The sequence below is a fragment of the Tinamus guttatus genome, unplaced genomic scaffold, assembly GCF_059628265.1.
Source record: "Tinamus guttatus ecotype Peru unplaced genomic scaffold, ASM5962826v1 Tinamus_guttatus_pri_ptg000242l, whole genome shotgun sequence".
Taxonomy (NCBI): domain Eukaryota; kingdom Metazoa; phylum Chordata; class Aves; order Tinamiformes; family Tinamidae; genus Tinamus; species Tinamus guttatus.
This window is the reverse complement of record NW_028288776.1, coordinates 1,579,034-1,601,049: the sequence shown is the minus strand read 5'-3', so window position 1 is coordinate 1,601,049 and position 22,016 is coordinate 1,579,034. Positions and strand designations below refer to the sequence as shown.

General features: G+C 37.8%; 1 protein-coding gene across 2 annotated transcripts in view; it reads left to right on the top strand.

Annotated features, from left to right (window-relative positions):
* The window catches only part of HS2ST1 (heparan sulfate 2-O-sulfotransferase 1), a 78,869-nt gene that overhangs the window by 38,916 nt on the left and 17,937 nt on the right, over positions 1–22,016 (top strand). For both annotated transcript variants that reach the window (XM_088526052.1, XM_088526053.1), the window contains exon 2: positions 21,698–21,936. In XM_088526052.1, the coding sequence (XP_088382178.1) occupies positions 21,698–21,936 (239 nt within the window). The remainder of the gene's footprint in view (positions 1–21,697; positions 21,937–22,016) is intronic.

Below are 22,016 nucleotides of genomic sequence, written 5' to 3'. Positions count from 1 at the left end.
AATATTAAAGCTGCTAAGCAGTTAACTTACAGTCCAGTTGAGCATGTTGACAGTAGAATGATGGCTGATGTTGGAAACAAGTTATCATTCATGGATAAGTTGGTAAATGTAGCCCTTAGTAAGGATTGGGAATATATTATTAGGAGTTTAGGAATGAGGCTGTGTTTTGAGCACTTGCATTGCAGTAGTTTTTAAACATTAGCATCTTCAAAAAAGACTGTAAAGATTATCATCCCCCCTTTATGGTGAGGACAGAGGGGGAGGAGGGGAAAGAGTATTAACACTTAGAAAGCAGTGGCAGTAAGCATGGTAACCAGTGATTCAGAATTTCAGGATTTTGTTTTGGAAAATGTGCATCCTTTTGAAAAGGAATACATATTTTTCAGAGTGAATAATGTACTACATTTTTTGTGTGTTTGTGTTTTTGTTTTTTTGTCCTTTTTTGCTTCCTTTGTTTGGGCTCTACTTGAGCATTTGGGGAAATTTGTTTTTGAATTTTGCTTTCTCTGCAATGCTGTTAACTGTCTGATAGATCAAACTGATTCTTGTGAGTCAGTGCTATAGAAAAATATGACAAGGTAAAGTAATATTATGATTAAGTTCTAAGCCCAAGATTTGTGCAATTTGGCTTAAAAATCTGTGTGTGTGTGTGCGCAAATGACTTCATTCTCTGTGCCTGACTACATCTGTGTTTCTAGAAGGGAGATACCACTTCCAATCTCAAAGAAGTCTTGGGGCGTTAAATCCAGACATTCAGGAGACCTGCAGACTTCATGGCACATGCAGCCAATTTGGTTCTTACAGAAAGGGCCAAGGTGGAGGAGAGTACCAGCCTGCACCTCAATAGCCTTCAGTGTGCAGTGGTCATGTGAAGGAGCATGTCTTTCTTGGACATAATATCTTCTTTCCCTCTCATCTTTTAAAACTTGTTTATATGAAAATCCATCCTTTTGGGAGTTGACCAGCTTGGAAGCAAATAACTATAGGGCATGCACCAATGCAATCCATTTTTTTAGCATTTGTTGTGTTATTCTTTCTTATGACTTCTATAATAGAGTCCCTGCTCAACATTTAAAAGCACTCTGCTAGAAATATAAGCAGTGAGGCCACTGTTCATTTAGTAAGTAGTTGTACTTGTTTCTAAATTTGGTAATCGTACTGTGCTCGGTAGTTTCCCCTCCCCGGAGATTAAAGAGAAGAAACTGGAGCAGATTCCGGGCAGGAAGGCACATCTCCATTATGCATTCCTGCCCTTTGCGGTATTCCAAAGGAAAAAAATCACTGTGGATTTGGAGAGGATTTTTTTGGAACAGTGATGAGCAATCAATCAGTACAGGCTATCAGGCACTCTCATGGGAATTAACTTTGCAAGGAGTAAAAATTCCTCTTCCCTGCCCTCCTAGTCTTCTTGAAATCAATGAGGAAAGATCCAAAGAGGAGGAACCTAAAGTAGCAAGGCTGTAGTGTTGTTAATAGTGTTAATATGAAGTATAATTGGTAGAATTGTCAATGGTGGGAGTAGTAGCCCCAATATAACTACAGATATTTTGAAACCATTAAACATCAGCTTGCTATAGCAAGCTAAACAAATATCAAACATTCCTACAAAAACAATACTGTAAAAATCTACATCTAATCTGAGTTGATTTCTGATTTTGTAGTAACTTTTTAATCAAGATCTGTTGTTTTGATGAAAATGAATAAAGTATAGCACAAAGTGGAATAATTTAGGGATTTCTTTAGGGTATTTTAGTCAGGTCAAACTAAGTTGTTCTAGTTTTAAAATGAATTTTTCTGTTTGAGGGGAACACACACTCACATCCTCCAAGGGAAACCATGTGCTGGGTTCAGATCTCTGCACCTAAGATTATTGCAAGATGGCTGTGAGAGCTCTTGAGATTAATTTTTTGGAGATTTAACTATTAGTTATTTTTTGAAGCAAACTTTCCTTCGAGGTCTTCAGTTAATCTGTGTTTGAAACTTTTAGAATAAAGTGTGAAACTAGATGTAAGAGTTAGCAGAAACTGAAATGTGTATATATAAAAACATGTTTGTGTGATTTCAAAACAATGTCATTGGTCTTTTTCGTCTGAAAGCAGAACCTTAATTGAAAATTAGCAGAACAAAGCAATTCTGAGCTGGGTTATTTTACAGTTTAGTACACTGTTTCTTAAACCTAGTTGGCGAAAATGTCAAGTTTAGTTTGCAGTGCCTACCAGTTTGACACACTGAGAGAATGCCAAGGCGAGATGAGCACGAGGCCCTGGCTGCCGTCCTTGGGCAGCCGCAAACGGCTGCGGTGAGCAAAGCTATAGGGATTCCAGCAGGAGAAAACTTCTCACTGAACACTATTATTTTTCATGTGACCTGAAATACCTGTTCTGTGACAGGTATTTCTTCTCTTGTTCTAATGTATGTAGAAAGCCCTGGGAAGGAATGTCGTGTAAAATTCTGGGAAGAAATGTTGTCTACTTAAGCTCTGTAAGTTTATTCATTAAGCTTGGCTTCTATTTTCCAGTGCAGTGTAGAATCTGAACTAGAATAACTCTAGCACTTGTGGGTTTTAGTGTATAATATTGTGCAAATATGCAGCAGTTTTTACCAGGTTTGTATTTTACGAACTTTTAGTTTAATAGTGGTCCTGGGGAAAAAAACAAAAAGTTACACCTTATCTAATATGCTGTTTCACAAAACATAAATCAAACCACCACCAAATCAAACCAAAGTCTTGAAACTTTATGTAGCCGTATATTAAAGTTGGCCTTAAAATGCTGGTGTTCTTGTTTCATCCTGGATGAAGTTTAAGATTTCTGGGTATTTATTACCATAGAAATTTAATTGCGTTAATGTAGTGTCTGACTACTAATGAATAATTTGAACAAGAAGTGGACTGACACTTTCTCAGTGTGCTGTGTTTGCATCTTAATTAACATTTTCTGCTTGGTCATGATCAAAATAGGAATACATTTACATAATGTTAATCAAGCACTTGTTTTTAGCATTAGGGAAAGGGCAGGACTTTAATTTTTAGTGTTTGCATTTGTCTAGCACAAATTTAGTGACTAGTTTAAACTACAAGTTAATCTCAGGGAAAACTGACTATATTAACTGTCTCTGCTCAAAGCTCTGTATTAAACATTCTTTTAAGATATTTTATAGGCTTATATTTTATATCTCATTGCCACTTTTTGTTCTGTAGACATAAATATTACCTAAACTTTCTCTAATCTTGCTCAACATTTAGCTATTCATGGAAGCATATTTCTTTTTTGCTGTTCAGGTGCCACTTGATCAGAACCAGAGAAAAAAAGTGCTAAAAAAGATCTGTGTGTGTGTGGTGTTTTTTTTGTGTTTGTGGGTTTTTTGTTTGTTTGTTTTTTGTCTCAGAGCCTAAAAGAAACATCATTTTTCATCTTTTAAAGTGAAAATCTAATCAATATAGGATTGAGAGAAACATAAAAATAGGATTAGAACTAAAAATAGCTATTTTTTTAGCCTACTGTGTTGTCAGTTCTCATTTGTTTGCCTTTTAAATTTCCTTTAAAAATAATAAAGCAATAAAAGGAAGCACAAGAAAATAACTTGTGATGTTTCAAGAAAAAAAAAGAAGGCATTTATAGGCTGTTATGGCTAAGTAATGTTTGAAGGGGCTTTTGGGAGAGAATTTAATTGTATTTCGCACCCTTTCAGAAGATCTTCATGCATTTCATTCCTTTAAGTGACAAATGGTTTGGGGAGCAAAAGCGAACTGCACATTTGCCGTATTCTGGGGGAAGGTTGCTTCTGTCAGAGGAGCTGCTGTGGTGAGAGAAGGGAGTATTGGCTCCTAAGTGAGAGTGAACTCTTTGGGCCAAAGGCAATGTGGCCATGCACGGAGAAGTAATGTGATGTAAAGGTGAAAAGTGTGGAAGAGAGGGGAGAAAAGAAAAGGGATGGTCGTAGGCAAAACTTTAATAGGTAAAACTTTCACCTTTTAGCAGTAATTGTGCCCAGGTTGTTCCTGTTGTGCCGGCTTTGAAATTTCAGCTCAGTCCTACCGTGAACAGAATCAGGTAGCATCTGAGGTAGCTGCTCATCTGCCCTCTGGTTTTCAGTTGTCCTAAAGATCCTGGTGTACAGCAACTCTGCCCGTGGTTTCCATTCTCACAGGTGGAAGCCACTGTTTTCTATTACCTCTCACTAAGGTAAATTGTCCTGTGTCACTGTTAAAAGTGTAGAGCCCTGGGCTGCACCATTTACTCTGTGGTAACCTTGCCCAAGTTATTTTCTATTGGAAATTTAGCATGTCAGTGTGCGTGGTATAGGCCAACAGCAGGAACAAAAAGGCCTGAATACCGGTTAATAGCACAACAATTTGCTCTCTTGATTATATTCAGCCATGCACAGTGTCTTTATTATTGTGTATGGCTTGATTTAGAGCCCACAGATTACTGAGAACTTCAACATTGTCTTGGTTGTATTTATTCAGAACCAAATAGCTTTTGTTTTTGAAGTTCAACCTCAAGCTCATCCCAAGCTTTGTTAGTCCAAAGTGCTGTGGCATTTCTAGAGCCAGACACTAGACAAAATGTTTCTCTCCAAACCTTCTCTTCTACTCAGAACATTGCTACACAGAGCAAAACTCATAATCCTCTTATGTTTTTTGCTGTGACTGTTCAAAAAAATGCATCTGTCTCCACAATTCCCCTCAGTTCTCTGCTCTCTCCCTTGAACATTTCCCTTGTTTATAGTTTGTGTGTGGGATTATTTATTTAACCAAGTATAGGCATAAAATAGATAAATATATAATATATACTATATATAAATAAATATATCTTATAATATATATAATATATAATAGATAATAGATAAATCCCCAACAATATGGCAAATCAAACTGTAGGGCAGAAAAGACATACAACTGAAGAAAAACAAAAGTTCCTTTTGTGGCTACACAGATCTGGACGTACAAAAGAGGGCTTTAGAAATAGTATTTCCAAGAGATTTCTGTTTGTCTGCTGTTCATTTTCACACTGAAGAAATTTTGAGATCTTTCAGGGTAGCCTATGTGTTATCCAAAGTAAATATTGGATGAAATGCTTAAAAATTAAAGTTGAGGGAACAAATATAGACCAATATATCAAACACAAAGTATAGCAAAACTGTTCTCCTAATGAGCACAAAAGCTTAATTCCTGTGTATTTTCTATAGATGACTTTGTCCTGAGGGAACCATTTTGCACTAGCTGTTATCTGAAAATGCAGGTACCTTTGACAGCAACAGCTGATAGTGTGTGTTCTCCAGATAAGTAGAATAGTGTTGAAACTGTTATCCACGTGTAAGTATTTAGTTTCTTCATTCCCATTGCTTTAAGTGTAAATGGAAACTAACCCAACAGCAACTTGGTCACAGGCCCCTTTGGATCTAGGCATTTTTAAGACAGAGGAGTTGGAGCTTCAGTGTGCTGAATAAGAAGCAGGTGCAGGTTTATGGAGTGCTAGATGGAACTGGAAGCTGAAGTGGAATATCCTTGGGTGCTCAAGCAAAGAATGGCATGAGGTGCTTGAGAAGACACCAATAGCTGTGAATGATAGACATAGGGCCATAGTAGCTGGAAAAAAAAAACAACTCACAGCTGTAGTGTGTATTACAAAATATTTGGCATAACAGTGCACTAGTGAGCAGTTTTTAGTGTTGGTTGTGGAAGGAGGGGTTTTTGCTACGTTTTTTGAGGAACTCTGATTATTGATTTTTAGGTCAGAGGGAAAGATCTGATACTCAAAGATACTCAAATGCTGGAAAAATAAAAGGCTTGAATTGCAAAACCTGACTTAACTACAGTGTATGTATGTACCTATCTATCTATATTTTTCCCCCTACATGATTTCACCTTTCATTTTCATCAGTTTGGGACTGAAATTTGCTCTATATCTTTTAATACCAGGATACAGGAAGCCAAAGCAAGTGAAGTGATTTACAGGTTTCCAAAGTCCTATAAAGAAGTAAATTCTTTTCCACAGACACAGCTTTGAGGAGCACAGAGCTGGATGATACATTGTTCCCTTTTAGCCTGAGGATCTGCATTCCCAGAATTGGTTTGCTTTGGTCTGCCAGCACAAATACCAAGAGTATTGAAGGATCCTCTGGTTCCACTATTTCACTCTGATATATTGCTGAATACTCATGCACTCTCTCTGAAGAGAAGATTGGATTTGTGTACTTGATTCTTTATTTCAGTGTCTAATATATAAGCAAAGGAATGGCTTGATTGTATTTATAGAAATAGATGCATTCTGTAGGACAGAAATTTGTAATGGGGAGAGAGTTCAAGGGGGGCTAAAGCGATGTCCCCGGTGTTTTCAGCCTGCCCACGAGCTATTTGTATGTCATCTTATATTAACTCTGAGTTGAGAGTTACTAAAACAAAATCCATTAAGACAAGACCTGATGTTATCTCATCTACCTTATACATAAGATGGTCTTAGTCCATCATTTTTCTGTATGAAGAAAGCCAAATGTCCATTCTCTCCTCAAATTCCCGAGGCTTTTTAAACATGCATTTGTGCTCATTCTTTAACAAAGCAACTATAGAAAAGAGACAGAGGCAATGGATTGCATAATAGTGATGGCCGAGAGACTCATTCTTCTCACTGTTTAGTGTTTTCATTCAGGTCTATTAAAAACTATCTAAAAACCTCTAGAAGCTTCTGAAACTGCTGCTTTCTTATGGAAGTAGAACAATTACTTTACCACCAGTCAGTGCACCTGGTTAGACCTCAAGGGCTTCTGCTCTTCTTTCATTGCAATAGCATCACAGCTGGTTTCTTGATTTTTTTTTTTTTTTTTTTTGTGCTTTCTGAAGTGATTTTCCATCTTTTTAGTGGTTTCTTGGTTGGTTTTTATTTTACTTACTTGCTTGTTCTACAATTGTGTTTTAATGATGGTTTTCAATAAAGCCTAGGACTCATTTTGTCTGGACTGGGGATAATGGGAGAGTTGTTATTCAATTGCTTAATTTTTTTTTTTTTTTTTTTTTTTAAGAGAGACAGAGAACGCTATTAATTATGGATGAGCAGTTCATTAACTGTGTCCAGGCATATTGCAGGTTTCTGGTACCGTTCTCAAGGGTAAACTCTAGATAGCTGTGAGCTGTTAGGCTTACTTTTTACATAGACACTCTTGCCAGCTTTCACCAAAATAACTTTTGTACTTTTATGCCACTGAATACACCTTTTTTTTTTTAAAAAAAAAAAAAAAAGGCACTTTGTTTTCTAGTGGAGTAGCAATAATGCAGCATGTTCTGATTGATAGCTAACTTGTATGTTGTTTTCCTTCCTATGCCTTTCCCTCTTTCTCATTGTTTGACAATGTTTAATATGCTTAGGTCTCCTGAATTCGCTATATGGATTAGGAAATTAAGAACCTCATGTTGAATTACAAACTATGGTTAGCTGGAGTAACTAATATTAAGACCTGTGATACTTAAATGCTTTTGAAAGTCATCAGTAGTTTTGAAGGTTGCCTTGTGTTTATGACCTTTGAAACAGTTAAGAAACTTGTGTTGCATTTATTTTGTATTCATTTTTATTACACTTATGTGGAAAGACAAATATAAATATGCATCAAAGACTAATATTAAAAGTTTTAGCTATTGACTGTAAGGAGAAAAATAAAAGTAAATCTCATGTAAGTGCAGATTAAAGTTTGTTGACTTGCGTGTTAGAGGAAACGTTTCTGTAGCGTTTAGTGTTTTCTCAAGTTTCCACAAAATAACATTTTGGAGATTTGCTAGTTTTCAGGTAATTTTATATAACAATCGTTAAACTCAGGCGACTGCTTTAGACTTCTCTCACAACCAAGTTGAGTGCGGTGTGTGAAGTATTTCAAGGAATGCCTCACCCTTCTGGTCTATCTTTAATCTCCCTTTACCACCACATGCCTCTTAGATGGCATGTTCGGTACCTGTTCTTCTGAGACTTGGATTTTTACTGTAACCTTTCTATAAAAACCTCTTTATTGCACTTGAAAAACAAAACCAAAAAACTATCCCTTTTTAAAGCTCTGGCTGTTAAGCAAAAGGTTCTGATTAAATTAATACTGTTCAAGACAAGACTGTGTTTCAAAGAGGTCGAATTGATTGCAACGGCTGATAATGGTTGCTCTTAAACTAAGAAAGCAACTTATTTTTATGCTTTAACTTACTCATATGCATTTTGATCTTTGGAAGTTTACTCCCTTTCCTATCTGAATGAAACGAGGAATGAGTTTGCTGCTCTATCCAACGCAGTTTATTACAGCTGGTGGCAGAAATGTTTAAATGTTGTTTGATATGTTCCTAGGCTGTGATCCTATAATCAACTCTCTGAAAACATCTGAAGCTTCATAGAGCTTTACTATCTTCCACTGCTGCAAAGACAAAAGTAATAATTGAATCCAACAAGTCTGCTTGGTAGCTGCAACTAAAATGTGTTTTCACATGCATTCTTTAGGAGATATTTTTGACCCCATATTGTAAGCTTAGAAGTGAAAACACGTATTTACGCTCATCTTACGCACACATGACTTGAAAAAAAATTGCTTAAAAATAGATTGCTGTGCCATGGACACATCCATGAATTCCTTCAGTTCTTTTTCCATGGTTGGATCCTGGCTAATGGAAGATGTTGAGTTTATACTTTCTCCCTCCTCCCTCCCCCACTGCCCTTTTATGTAAGTTTGTGACAGGAAATTTGCAGCTAAATATCACTTTATGATTTCCATCTGTTCATGTAGAATAATGTTTTATAATGCAGTTGAGATTTGCCATCTGATGGATCCTGTCATAGGAGGTAGTATGTACGACATCACATTATAGGTGGTAGCATGTATAGCAGTTGCTTGAAAGCCTAATTAATTTTTGAGTATTTATTTGCCAAGAAAAGTAAGCTATTTTAAAGGCAAATTTCTTGATGCAAAAAGTTTCTAATGAACTAAAATAAGGCCTTGCCTTCCTGTTTTTTTACCAGAAATACTTCCATGGTTTTCTATATAACATATAATGTGATATGATAGTAACACAAAATTCATCCCTAGCTTTAGAAGGAAAGAAAAAGTAGGCAGAGAAGGAAAAGATTGCTGCTGAGATGCATCGTAGTAGCAAAACCCTGCATGAGCTTGGCAGTGTGGTACCCAGCTTGTGAGGGCTGGATTAAGGATGGCAGGTAGCACTTGGACAGCTCGGATGACCTTCCCAAGTATTAGGAGTAACTGATGAGATGTTGAGGCACTGCCTCTTGAGGGACGTATGTCAGCATCCTTTTTACAATGTGGGTTTCAGTCCTTCACTGCTGGGAAGAAAGGTTTGATAACTGGACCAAAGTCTGTCGTGATGGGGATAAGGGGAAGAACAGAAAGGCAAATAAAAAAATGGCCTGCCTGTACTGTTCATCTTTGTCATCACGTGTTGGTCTTGATTTTTGCTCAACTGAAATTTTTGCATATTTGACATGGACCGTTGTAAAGGGTAGATTCTTGTTGCTTTTCTTGTTAAGCTTTACTATCAAGTTGTCTTTAAATATCTTTACTACAAATATATTTGCTACCTGAGAGTTCACATCTTTCAAAGCTAAAATTAGCATGAAAAAGCTGTTCAATAAAAACTGCACAAGACTGACTTAAGACAGCTGTGTTGCGTGTTGAACAAGCCAGGGTGCTGTGGCTTCTGAGTTGGACTGAAAGCACCTCTGCGAAGGGTGTTTATGCTCCCCCTCACAGCCATTAGCTTTATAGTAGCCTAAAAGCTATTTACAGTTCCCACTTGGTAGACAGCAGTTTACATGTGTGCTGGGTTCCTTTCCCTCTAGCTACGCTCAGCACCTCTGCGTGGTTTCCGCAGCTGCGCGCTGGGCTCAGGGCAGGGATGTGCAGGGGCTCGAGCAGCGACCCAGCCAAGCGCAGAGCTTGGAGCCCTTGGTGCACGCGGCCACGAGGGGCTGCTGGCCTCTCAGTTCTTAGAATGAAAGCCCCTGGATTCAGCTGCATTTTTGATGAATGTATCGAACTAGTTAGGATATGGCCTGAAAGCAGCGCGAGCTCTCGTGTGCTTATATCCACACCAGATGTGCAGACACGGCGAGCCGGACGCCCAGGGCTGGGCAATACTGTTCAACTTCTGAGAGTGCTGTGATTCCCAACCCCATCACAGCTTCTTGTGCCACGCTCCCTGATGCAGGGATAGATGTTGGCTGTGCTCTGATGCAGTATCATTGTTTTCATCACTTGTGGGAAATGCTTTTGCATCCCAGTTGCTATGAACAAAGATTTTCTCAAAAAACATATCCCTTAAATCAACAAGATTTTCTCCCTCAAGTGGCTGTAGGAAACTAAAGCACAACAGAGCTGTGGCAGCTCTATTCCTTTGTTAAATAAGAAGGTGCAATTTTAAGGTGCTATATCTCAAAACAGTTTTCTGCCTTTGTAGACATACTTTTTAGAAGTTAGCTTGTTCCGTAAGTTCTTTAGCTGAAGAACAGGTTAAAAACAGTCTGTGGGACATACAAAAATTGCTTTGTTCATGTGTGTTTAGGATTTTTTAAATGGCATGTACAAGTCAAGTGAAATTTCTGCAAATGGTTAAGTTTGCATGCTTATGCCATTGACTACAGAGGGAAAAATTATCCAAATGTGGAAGAGAAGGAAAAAAAACAACTTACAAATAATGTTGAAGTAGGGATTTCTTCTTTTCTTTCTGGTTCTGCCATATATCCCTGTGACCTGAGGCATATTATTTATCTTTGTGTTTCTCCATCTGTTAAATGTTAACAGTCCTGCCTGTAATTTATGTTGTCTTTCATAAACATTTTGAGAAAGTCAAATGAAACAGAAACTAGCTGTAGTGGAGGTATTGGTTGAATACTTGTATTTGTTTGGTGTTTGGATTTCAAAGACTTAATATGGCAAGAAATACTTTCATGAGGTTTTCTTCTCTGTCAGAGTTGTTTCCCTTCCCCCAGTCTAACATCTTTTTGCTGATATATCAAAATCAAAAGCAAGTGGCTGGTATTCATTGCTTAACCAAGGAGGAATGCTGAAGTCCTTGCAAAAAGACAACTTCTAAAAGTAGGTGGATTTTTCAGTAATTGATGTAATTAGTGGAGTCTTCATGTTTTCTAGAAAACTATTGTCTGGACTACAAGAGAAACTAATAATTTTGGTGCAGTTGAGTCTTGGGATGTTTTGTTTAGATGTTGATGATACGAAATACCAAGAGGAGTCTCTTGTAGAGGGGCAGCTACTTTTTTGATCACTGTGTCATTGGGACCTTTGCCCATATTGGGGAACAGAGAGGAAAGGTCATTTAGATAGAGAGAAGAAGAGGAAAAAAAAAAAAAAACTTTGGCATGAATTTGGTGAGAAAGGAGAGGAAAAAAAAGGTATATGTGTGTAAAGAAGTCTAAGTTTTGCATCATTTTAGAGTTCTCCATACAAATGACTGTGGGTAAGTAGTGTACAGAAGTGCTAAGTTCCGATCTGCAATGATTTCAATACTGGATTTCATTTTGATAAAGTGACCCAATTTCTCACTGATATGGTGATGGATGAAACATAGAATTTTTACCCTGAGTCAATTTTTAGCCCGCGAATTGTTGTCAGCCCATGCTATCCTCTCCTTCCTGAGAAGAAGATAGCATGGTATGAACTAGGTGTCAGAAGAGGTGTGAAAACATTTTGAGGAGACTAAGAAAAGTTACTTTTATCTAGGAACTAAAAGCAATAAAGACTCCAGGAGTTATTTTGGTAAGAGCAAGGGAGATGTGTATTTACAATTTATATACAGCCCAAATGTTCCTCCTTTTGAAGGATTCCTTTCTCCCCCCACCATTTGTGCAACTCTTTGGTTCCTTTGTATTGTCATTTGAGGAGGAATGTGAATCATTCCCTTCTTTAAAAAATATGATGCTTATGTTTTCCAGAAAGATTGCAGTCAAGCCCAGGGATGAGAGAAAGGCACAGATGAAAAGAAAGGGTGATAACCTTACACCTGACATGACTTGTAGCTAGAGGTACAACAGGGATTGGGAAGAAATGAAGGAAGGGGTTTTGCTCTTATGCACTATGGGCCTTCGCTTGAAGCAAGCGGTGCCATAAATGACTGTGGCCTTTTTGGCTTCCCCCGTTCCTGTGCAGCCTTGTCCCAGGATTGTTACTGATGCGGTGGAGTTCTTAAAGCTCCGTTTCATTACAGTTATTGAATTGCCTGCAGCAGTAGAAGAAATGTGTGTCGCTTCTGCCCCGTGTTATCACCACTGTGAAAGAGGGAAGGGGGTGGAAGGTTTCATTTTCAGCTGCAACATATTTAACATTACATTAATACTTGTTGATATATGGGTAGCTACCTGTGTAACCCCAGCAACTAAATTTGAGAATGGTGGGTCAGACTTCTTTGTTCTTATTTTCTTCCTTATGTAACGATGTTGCCAGCGAGTTTGTGTCATGGCAAAGAAGTCCTTCTCGTATTTTGCTCTTCTCACTCCTCTGAAAAATGACTTCAGTGTGTGACATGTTTCTGGAATGTAATATGTCATCTCCCTGGAAACAACATTCACCAGTGGTTTTTTTTTTGCTTTTAAGTATCCCAAATAAATAGCCTATTTCTTATGAAAAACTGTATCAGTCAATATGTCCTCCCACAGAAGTGGGAGAAGATGACTTGCATTAAAATATCTCTGACTTAATACTCCAAAGAAATAACTTTCATTTCATATACGAAAGAGGAAAGTTTGCATGTTTTTTTTCACATATGCTTTATTTGAATTGCTAGCAGATCCAAAAAAATCCTTACATGGGTATAGCTTGTTAGCATAAAAATGAACTTTTCAACCTTACTACTCATATACACTAAAATAGGTAATTGAGGCTAATGGAATTTGAGGATGATGACTTAATGTAACAGCAGGGCAAATTTAAATGGTACATATGGAAACCATCTGTGGTTGACAGATTTAAGCCAAAAGAAGCTTGGGAAACTTGGGATTCATGTATGGAGATATGAAGAACAGAGGGCAAGGGCTTATTTTAGATGCCTCTTCATTAGCTCTATCACCGATGTAGAAAGAGATTCTGTCTGTAGCCTTTGATGGGGAAAGCTGAGGTGAGACCAGCGTCTGCCCCTCTGCACAGGGGCCTCATTTTTGAAGTCTCGGACCTTGTCTCTTTGGGGAGGCAGACCATTAGGTAGAGGCTTAATAATATAAAATTTCATCAAATGTTTGTTTCAAAATAATTTTAGCACTACTACTCTTAAATATTTTACCTTAATTTCAAATCATGGGCAAGATGGTCAGCACGCTTAAGTGGCTCAGTAGTAGCAATGCAAATCACTTTCCCTCTGAATGACACTAGAAGGATTATTCCAATGCAGAACCCCACAGTTTTCAGCCGTATTAGAAATGGGTTAATGCTAGATTTTATGCTATCGACTATTGTTGGGAGCAGATTATTTTGCTTGTATAAAATAAAATCTGTCAATTTACAGCCTTAATATTTACAAAAGATAATCGGACTGAATATGTAGGTATGCCCATTTTTTGGTGTTAATTCTTCTTAACTTTTATTTTGGCATTGCATTTTTTTTTCCTGCAATTATGGCTTGTGGTGGCCTGAGAGAGGATGCACCTTCCAATAACTGCGTTATGGTCTTGATGAATTGTTGGAGACTGATTGATATCAAACTATTGTATTCCTTTTTCTGTGTGTGTGGGGTTTTTTTTGTTTGTTTGTTTGTTTTGTTTTTTTATCCTTACCGAAAATACTTTTAAAAAGAAAAACAGAACTTCTGCAATAGCTTCTTCAAAATACAATGGGTAAACTTCTGCCCCTTTTGTTCTGATCAATTTTCATCAAACAGTTCCCCCATCACCACCATAAATCAGTTATTTTTGAACAAGGAGAAAAAATATCTTGTGCACGAGACTTCTTTTTAATTAAAACTTAATCCAATGTAAATCTGAATCTGTTGAATCTGCTGAATCTGTTACCAGTGAGAGTATTTTTTGTACAAATACACTTTCCTGTACACCTAACCTATGCTGTTCCTGTTTTATGAGGAGTAATAGCTCTTTATCACATGGATATGATGCTTTATCACTAGATAAAGCTTTTGGCTGTGTAATTTTGATTTCATTAAGTGTATGGCTGTGAAGAGTTTTTGCGTGGTGGGTATTGGTATGCAAGTGTATGCAACTGAACTGAATGTTACTTCTGCTGTTTCTCAACACAGAGAGAACAAACATTGAAGGTTTGCATTGGTTACTGGTTGTGTCGTAAGGGTACGTTAAAGCATGACTTGAAAATAATCCAGGGGGTTGCATGAAAGCTCCACTGAACTTGCAGGGTGAGGCCAGAGAGGGTACATAGTTCAGGAATAAGGACTTGCAGGCTTTCCTCCTTAATATTCCCTCTAGTGCCTCTTTGAGTCCTGGGGGCCACTGCTCCTTTCATTGCTTTGAAAGTCAGAGGTGAAGGACTACTACTAAGGTTGGTGATTAGATCATCTTATTCAGAAAAGAACTAGGTCACTGATGCATATTTTGCTCTTTCTAGCTCTTTTTAAATGGTTTGGACCCCAAGGTGTTGAGTGATACGGGATATACAAGGAGAGATTTGCAGAAGTAGCTTAAGAACCAATTTACTGTAGTTCCAGCATTTGGCTCAAAAAAAAAAAAAAAGTAACTCAAATGTAATTTTTCAGTATTGTATGTGGTAGAGGTTACCTTTATGCATTTTTATCTTTTTCTTCTCCGTCTGATATGATATCCTTAGACTCAAAGCCTAAGATTAGAAGAAAAAAAATAGACAATACCAGCACTATTTTTTTTTTACGTACATTGATTTTTAAGCTCTATCAGTTGGTAAATCTGGCTTACTAGGTTGCAGATTTTAGAGGAAAATAAGGGTTTGGGTTTGTCTATGAAGCAGTGATGATCAGAATTAGATTGCAGTTCTATAAGCAAGAAAGAGCAAGATAAATGAGTTTCACAGGAAAAAGAAACTTAAATATCATCAGACTTATCTGGTAAGCATATAAAAATGTAATTAAAATTAATTCTGTTATGACTTTCCACAATAGAGAGGCTCATTCAGCATGTAGACTCCTTTATTTTGTTTTCCAAAGGACTTTACAGAAACCGCTATAACTACATTAAAATCAGAAATCATGTTTATCACAGTAAATGCTTAGTCTGTGCACATCCAATGTTAATTAAGCAAATGTCATGCCGTATCTATTCGTACCAGATATAGTTATCATAAGCTGCTTATTGGTACTGTAACTTCCGAAGATTCCTAATAAACTGTTTTGTTCTTCTGCCTAAGCACGTCAGCCGCTGCTCTGCTCCAAGCGCAGCGCTGCCTGCGCTTCTCCTTTTTTGGCTGTGAGACCAACTGGCAATATTTTATTTTCCAGTTTAGGTTAGTTTAGCCAAGAATAGTGAAGACAAGTGATGATATAAGTATAGTGTGTTGGAAATAACAGTATATCTTTGGAATTAGTTTTACAGAATGTGATGGTGGGTTATTCTAATAAAGAGTTGTCCATAAATATAGGTCTTTAAGTGATTTTTAACAGACAGTTTAATGATCCTTTTTTTTTTTTTTCCTTTTATGTTAGCTAATACAATAATTTACTTTTTCTAGAAGGGTATGTCTGGAGAAAGCTTGTAGAAACTCTGTCTCCAGCCTTTCTTACTAAATGGAGTCAGATGATTTATATTGATCTTGCTTGCTTTCATTATTTGAAATTGGATTTTGCTTGAGGGAGTGACATGCACATTTGTATAGTGGAACACTTGTGACAACTGTATCCATGTATAAAACAATTCCATTAACTTTTTTTGCTAACACCTAAATGCCTGTATTACAACACTGTGTAGATAGTATAATAAGTAAGAGGAAGCCCTTCTATTATATACTAAACTGTGGTTTATTTAGAGTACAAATCCCTGATTTGCTAGTATTTTTCATTGCCGTTTTTGCCATTACAATCCCTTGTAACAGTTCACCATAAAGAGCATGTGCTATTTTCAAAAACCTCAAATGCTTTTTCTCTGTGGTTATGTCTTTCTCTTTTATGTGCATCTATTATCCAAGATTTGTCATCTTAAAGAATCCTGAAATTACGAGTGTGGGGCAGGGGGGGATGAATGGTGTCTATTGCACTTGCTGTCATGCTAATTCATTGACTTGAATTTGACACTTGCTTGTATCAAACTAAAAAGGTCAGTCTGATGTTGGGGAGTTTATGAAGCTATTTGACATCTGGTTGTTTTTAAAATAATAAATCTTTCCACTACATTAAGCAGTCTAAAATATATCTGTAGTTTTTATGCAACTTTAATGAATATTATTTGTGATATAGTGATTCTGTAAGTGTAGCTAAAGATATGCTTTTAATATGGACCTTTTGTTTTCAAACATTTATGAATTTTTCAAAAACTTGTGTTTAGAAGAAGGAAATCATTTTTTCTTTTTAGTTGGTTTGACGGTTTTATGCAAAAGGACTGCTAAAAGGACTATTTCCAGGAGAAATCTCACTTGCTGGAGTACTTAAACTCTGCTCTATAAATGCAGTTCCTCTGGCCTGAGCCTTTTTTTTTTTTTTTTTTTTTCCTGGTTACTTTGGCCAATACTGGGGCAAACTGAGAGGTGGCTCTTTACCTGGGCATGTGTGTCATATAGCTAACACAGAGATTGACTTTATGCAACATGCATGGGGTGTCTGGTCACATATTAGAAGAGATGCAGCATATCTTTCATGAAAATAAACTATAAGGTTGTCTTCCTAGCACGTTGAATATCACTGCCTTTTAACTTTCCTCTTTTCTGTGCTAGTCCCTCTGATAAACTCGGATGACTACTATAGACGCAAAATTTGATCTGATCCTTTCATTTTAAAGGTCTGTGATGTATTTTGTTTCCTTTTAAGTAATTACCCGTTTTCAAGATTTGCATGATATTCTGTTGCGTAAAAGATAAGTGTTTGTACTGGTGTTTAACTATCCTGGAGCAATGTGGCTGGATATGAGCAATCCAGGACACTTTTGGAGTATGTTGATGGTGATCAGTGTAGGTGATTACATCACCTACATGGGGTGTGTTTTACTGGACCCGCTAGTGATGGGAAGGAAGAATTGGTTGGGAATTTGAATGTCAAGGACAATTTTTATTACAGTGTTGAGTAAGACAGATCACAGCTCTGGCCTTCAGGAGAGCAGGTGTCAGGAGTAACCTTCTTGTTACTGTCCTGTGCTGGCCTGAACAAGAAGTCAAAGGGGCTCAGCTTAATGATTATCCAGAACCATGTCCTTCGAGCACAGAAGCAACCCACGCTGATGCTTCAAAGTCAAACAAATGTGAAAGAAGGCCAGTGTGGGTGAACAAGCAGCTGTGAAAGGCTGTGAAAGGCGGAATCAGGGATGAGCTACTGATAACAGAAGAACTGCATGAACGTGCGGAGGTGAAATTAGGAAAGCAAAACTCAGCTAGAATTGAACCATAAGAGGATCAGAAGGACTTCAATAGCAGTCAGAAGGGAGGCTAAGAAAAATGTGGGCATGCTGCTCTGTGTGGCAAAGTGTTCGGGAAAGGTTGAGGTAACATTTTTTACTGGTGAGTTTTGCCATCAGATCTCCCAGGTCCCTGAGCCAGCAGCACAAATATGAGAGGGAAGCTTTGTCCTGTGCAGAAGATTGCAAAGTTAAGAAGCTCTCCAAAAGACGGGATGTAGACAGGATGCCTTAAGGAGCAGTGAGCAAGCTGGTTGATACCACTGTAAGGACCATGTTTAAGGGCTTTGAAAAGTTGTGGTGACGTAGCAGTGTATTTGATGAAGATGTCTGAGGACTTTTTCCACTCAAGTAGGGGAAAGAAGATATTAAACATGTAGCCTAGCCTCAGTCCTGGGAACCTTACGAATAAATGTTTTTTGGGTGCTCTTTCTAAGCACATGAAGGGTAGGAAGGTGACTGGGAACAGCAAAAGCTTTGGCATAGCATGCGGATTTCATCTTTCAACTACTCTGCTCAACAGAAAACTGTTAGGAAAATGCTTAAGTTTGCACATCAGCTATAGTAAGAAAAAAAAATACTGGGAAATACATGATCAGAACTTAATCTGGAAATACTGTGTTCCTTACAAATGTAGTTGACTCTCAGAAATAGGGAGAAAACTGAGCAATGTAAAATCTGCTCAGAATATATGTAGGTATATGTAAGATAGTGATTTTACTGTTGGGTAAACATTTTTTTCATTTAATATCAAACTCTTAACAGTATCATGCATTAATACAATTTTACCTTCATGTTCTAAATAAAGACTTAGCAAAAAATTTGTCTTGAAATGAAATAATGAGTATCAAATGCTAATAAAACTGTGGCAGTTTTTTCAGTTTCACTACTTCTAATTTTCAGACAGCTGCTGCATTAGATTTTAGTTAATGATCTCAATGTCTAGCTGTAGTTGCCTCCTTGCTGTTTCTTGTTTTTTGTTGTTGTTTTGTGTGCGTGTGTGTTTTATTTTTTCTTTTCTCTAAACAGATGCATGAAGCACCAAGTGCATTTGTTGAAGTTTGAAAATAATTATTTTGTCTGGACTATTTTTTTCCTGCTGTTCTGCAGGTGCATTAACCGTTATTAAAGATAATGTTTGGCAATGTTAGCAAGTTCTAATTGTTCACTAGGCTAAGCTTTTCATAGGAGAAAATCTTAAAGTCTTTTATACCTGTTCATGCCTCAGTGGGAAAAAGCAAGCTGGAATTAAATTTGTAAAATTAGTTATTAGATTAGTTATTAGAATCCTCTAGTACTAAAGCAACCATTTTTTGTCTTTGCCTGACCAACAGTGTTTCTTCTTTTACACAGGAATAATGTTCTGCTTTCTTTACTTTAGTATTGATTGCAACATATTTACATATGTAAATGAGGATCAGATTAGTTAATTACAGTGTTAAGGATGGTCACTTAAGACAGCTGCAGGGAGTCACTCAAGATGATCAGCACCAAAGTCCCTTGGACAAGTGTCAGAGCACTTTAGTTAGAGAAGTATGAAGAAAGATTTTGCTGCGCCCCAGGGGCTCACCCAGAATTGTCTTTGAAAGCAGTGAACTTGGTTAATCAGCAGTAAAGAGCAAACGTGTTGAAGTGCTTTTAAATGGGGAGGAGAAAGAAAGGGAAAGTAAAGACTTGGTCAAAATCTATGTTGGATTTTAAATCATAAAGTTGCTAAAGAACCAATGTAGTGGTTGTGCTGTTAATGTGACACTTGGCCTTGAATGAGGCATAAAACCAAAGGACGGCAGAGGTGTTCATCTTAAAGGTGTCTGAAAGGGTTGAAATCGGCCAGTTTCTCCAGTTTGCTGAGAAATTAGCTCTTCCTTTCAGAATACTCACCACGAATTTCAGCTTTGGGTTTTTATGTTCTGTCTATCTGTTTTTCCTGCTGTTTCAATTGGTTGTAGTGATACACGTCCTCTGTAGATAAACTGTTGTAGCACCTGTGGTTCTTTCTTCCTGTCCATCCCCACAATGTTCTTACCCGCGCACTGCTTGTCAGCCAGAGCAGTGCTGCTGGATGCTGCAAAACAGCTGCCGGCAGAGGCTGCGTTTCGGTAGTGGATGAGGGCCGTGTTTGCAGCACGTATATGTGATTTGAAAAGTGAGGTGGAGCATTGCTACAAAATTATGGCTAGCTTTTAATCTGCTCTTCAGTTTTCATTCCCCATCCGAGGAGAATAGAGTCAGTATTGAGTAGGTGTTCAGCCCGGTGGAGTTGGGTATTTAGGCCGCTCACATGCTCAGCGCAGCTCGCGGGCAGGGAGGCAGCCTGAGAGCCGCCCTGCCCCAGGCTGCCGGCTGCGCCAGGCCTGGCCTGAGCACAGCCCACGCGAAGGGGCTGCGAAGGCAGCGGCTGGGACACCCTTCCCGTGCGAGGAAGCAGCTGAAGGCTTGAAGGGGCTTCCTGGTGTCACAGGCTGGTTAGGTGGTAGCTGCTGTGCTTGTTCGGGTCCAGCTCTCCAGGTCCTTTCCATCAAGTCAGTGTGAGTGATGTTTCAATCTGTCTCCTTTTCTTCTACTGGGCAATAAGTTTAAGCTGGTGAGCAGGTCGTGGCGAGTGTCACTGCTTACATTTGGTTGTAGCCACCTTTAGTTATCTGAAACCTGAGCCAGTTGCCTCATCCCTTTCCAAAACAGGAGGCTTGCCAGCAGTGATGGGAGTGGTAGCAAATGGGAAAGGAAGGAGCAAAAACTGTGTCTGATGTAGTGGGGAGCACCAGATGTCATATGGAAAATTGCGATGTACTCAATAAGCCTCTTCTACAAACATTTTCATACTGGTGTAACTTAGCTATGGGGTGTGAGATAGAAGCATATGAGAGAGAGAGAGAGTTTAAGTTTTGAAGCGTTTCAGACAGATGGAAGTTTGTGGATGAAGACAACTTCTGTGGAATTATAGGCTAGTGGTATTCACAGCTTAATGATTCTGTTTTAAAAGTGATTTTATATTTGAATGAGTGATGTGAATAGAGAGTACAGAAGGAACTGAATTACGGGAAGTGAGAGATGGGAAGACCAACAGCTGCTCTGTAATGCAGAGTGTCAGAGCCTGTGTGAGAACCTGATACGGAGAATGGCAGGTTAGCCTCACAGTGCCAACTTCAGCTTGCACTGTTGGCCAACATGGATTTCTTTAAGTACGTTATTAAAAGTAGTGTCATCAAGGGAATTGGGAAAGATGCTTTGGCATCTCTCTTAAATTGAATTGAGCTTACCTAAAAAAGAACAAAGATTTGTCTGACTCGGCACAAAGTATTTGGTATTCCACAGCAAAAGAGGGGGGAAAAAAAGTAATCTTGCAATAGTCTGCTTCTTATTTTCAAGTAGATTTTTTTGCACTTAAAGGAGAGTTCAACTACTCAGAATATCACCTTTTATACAAACGGGAAAATGGTTTGTTTATAAAGTACTCACACTGGCAAAATATATCTTTTTCATAGCTTGTTTTTTCCATACTTTAAACTGCTTATGTATCAGCTTTCGGAGGTAACTTTTCATTTTAACGTTGACTGTTTTATAAGCATCTCTTGCTTCTGTTCATATCAAACTTCAAATTAATAAATCTAATTAAATTTTTTGGAAAACTGTTTATTGTGATGCTTTACGCTTGGTACTTGTCTTAACTGGAATAAGAACAATATTAATTTTGTCTGAATTGCAGTGCCTCTGACAAAATTAATCAACTAAACCCATACTATTAGTGATTCTACTGGTTTTGGAAAATTCATATTCTGTACTCTAATTTTCATGAGTTATTCCTTTCGTAATTGTTAAACAGTGAGTATTTCATTGAAGTTAATTGGGATTTATTTGGAAAGAAGTCACTACCTGCAGTAGAGAGTTTTCTTTAGTGATAATGGCTTTCAGTAGTGTTATCATGAGTCATAGTGTTCCCTAAATGTCATATGTGTTCTCTAAATACATTGTTCCATAGCCATTGAGTTCTGTCAGACTAACTTACCTTTTATTATTCATGAACTTTATAAATTAAGTCAAGTCTTGCTCTATATGTGTCAGAATTATGTAACAGCAAGTGCTTCCTTTATTGGTGAGGTGTTGCTTTTTGCCAACTTGTCATGTGCATTCTGAGGTTTGATTTTCAAAATGGGCACTATTTTTTTTTCTCTTAACAGAAAGGGCTATTGCAAGGCACGAAGTCAGAGAAATAGAACAACGCCACACAGTAGATGGCCCCCGACAAGATGTGACCCTGGATGAAGAAGACGATGTGGTGATTATTTACAATAGAGTACCTAAAACTGCAAGCACATCCTTCACAAATATTGCCTATGATCTTTGTGCAAAGAACAAATATCATGTTCTACATATCAATACAACCAAAAACAATCCTGTTATGTCTCTGCAAGATCAGGTAAGCTGCTGCATTTGGGATGTTTTCATTGAACAATGGGAGGGAAAAAAGAGTGGTTGTATGCAATTGTAAGCATGCAT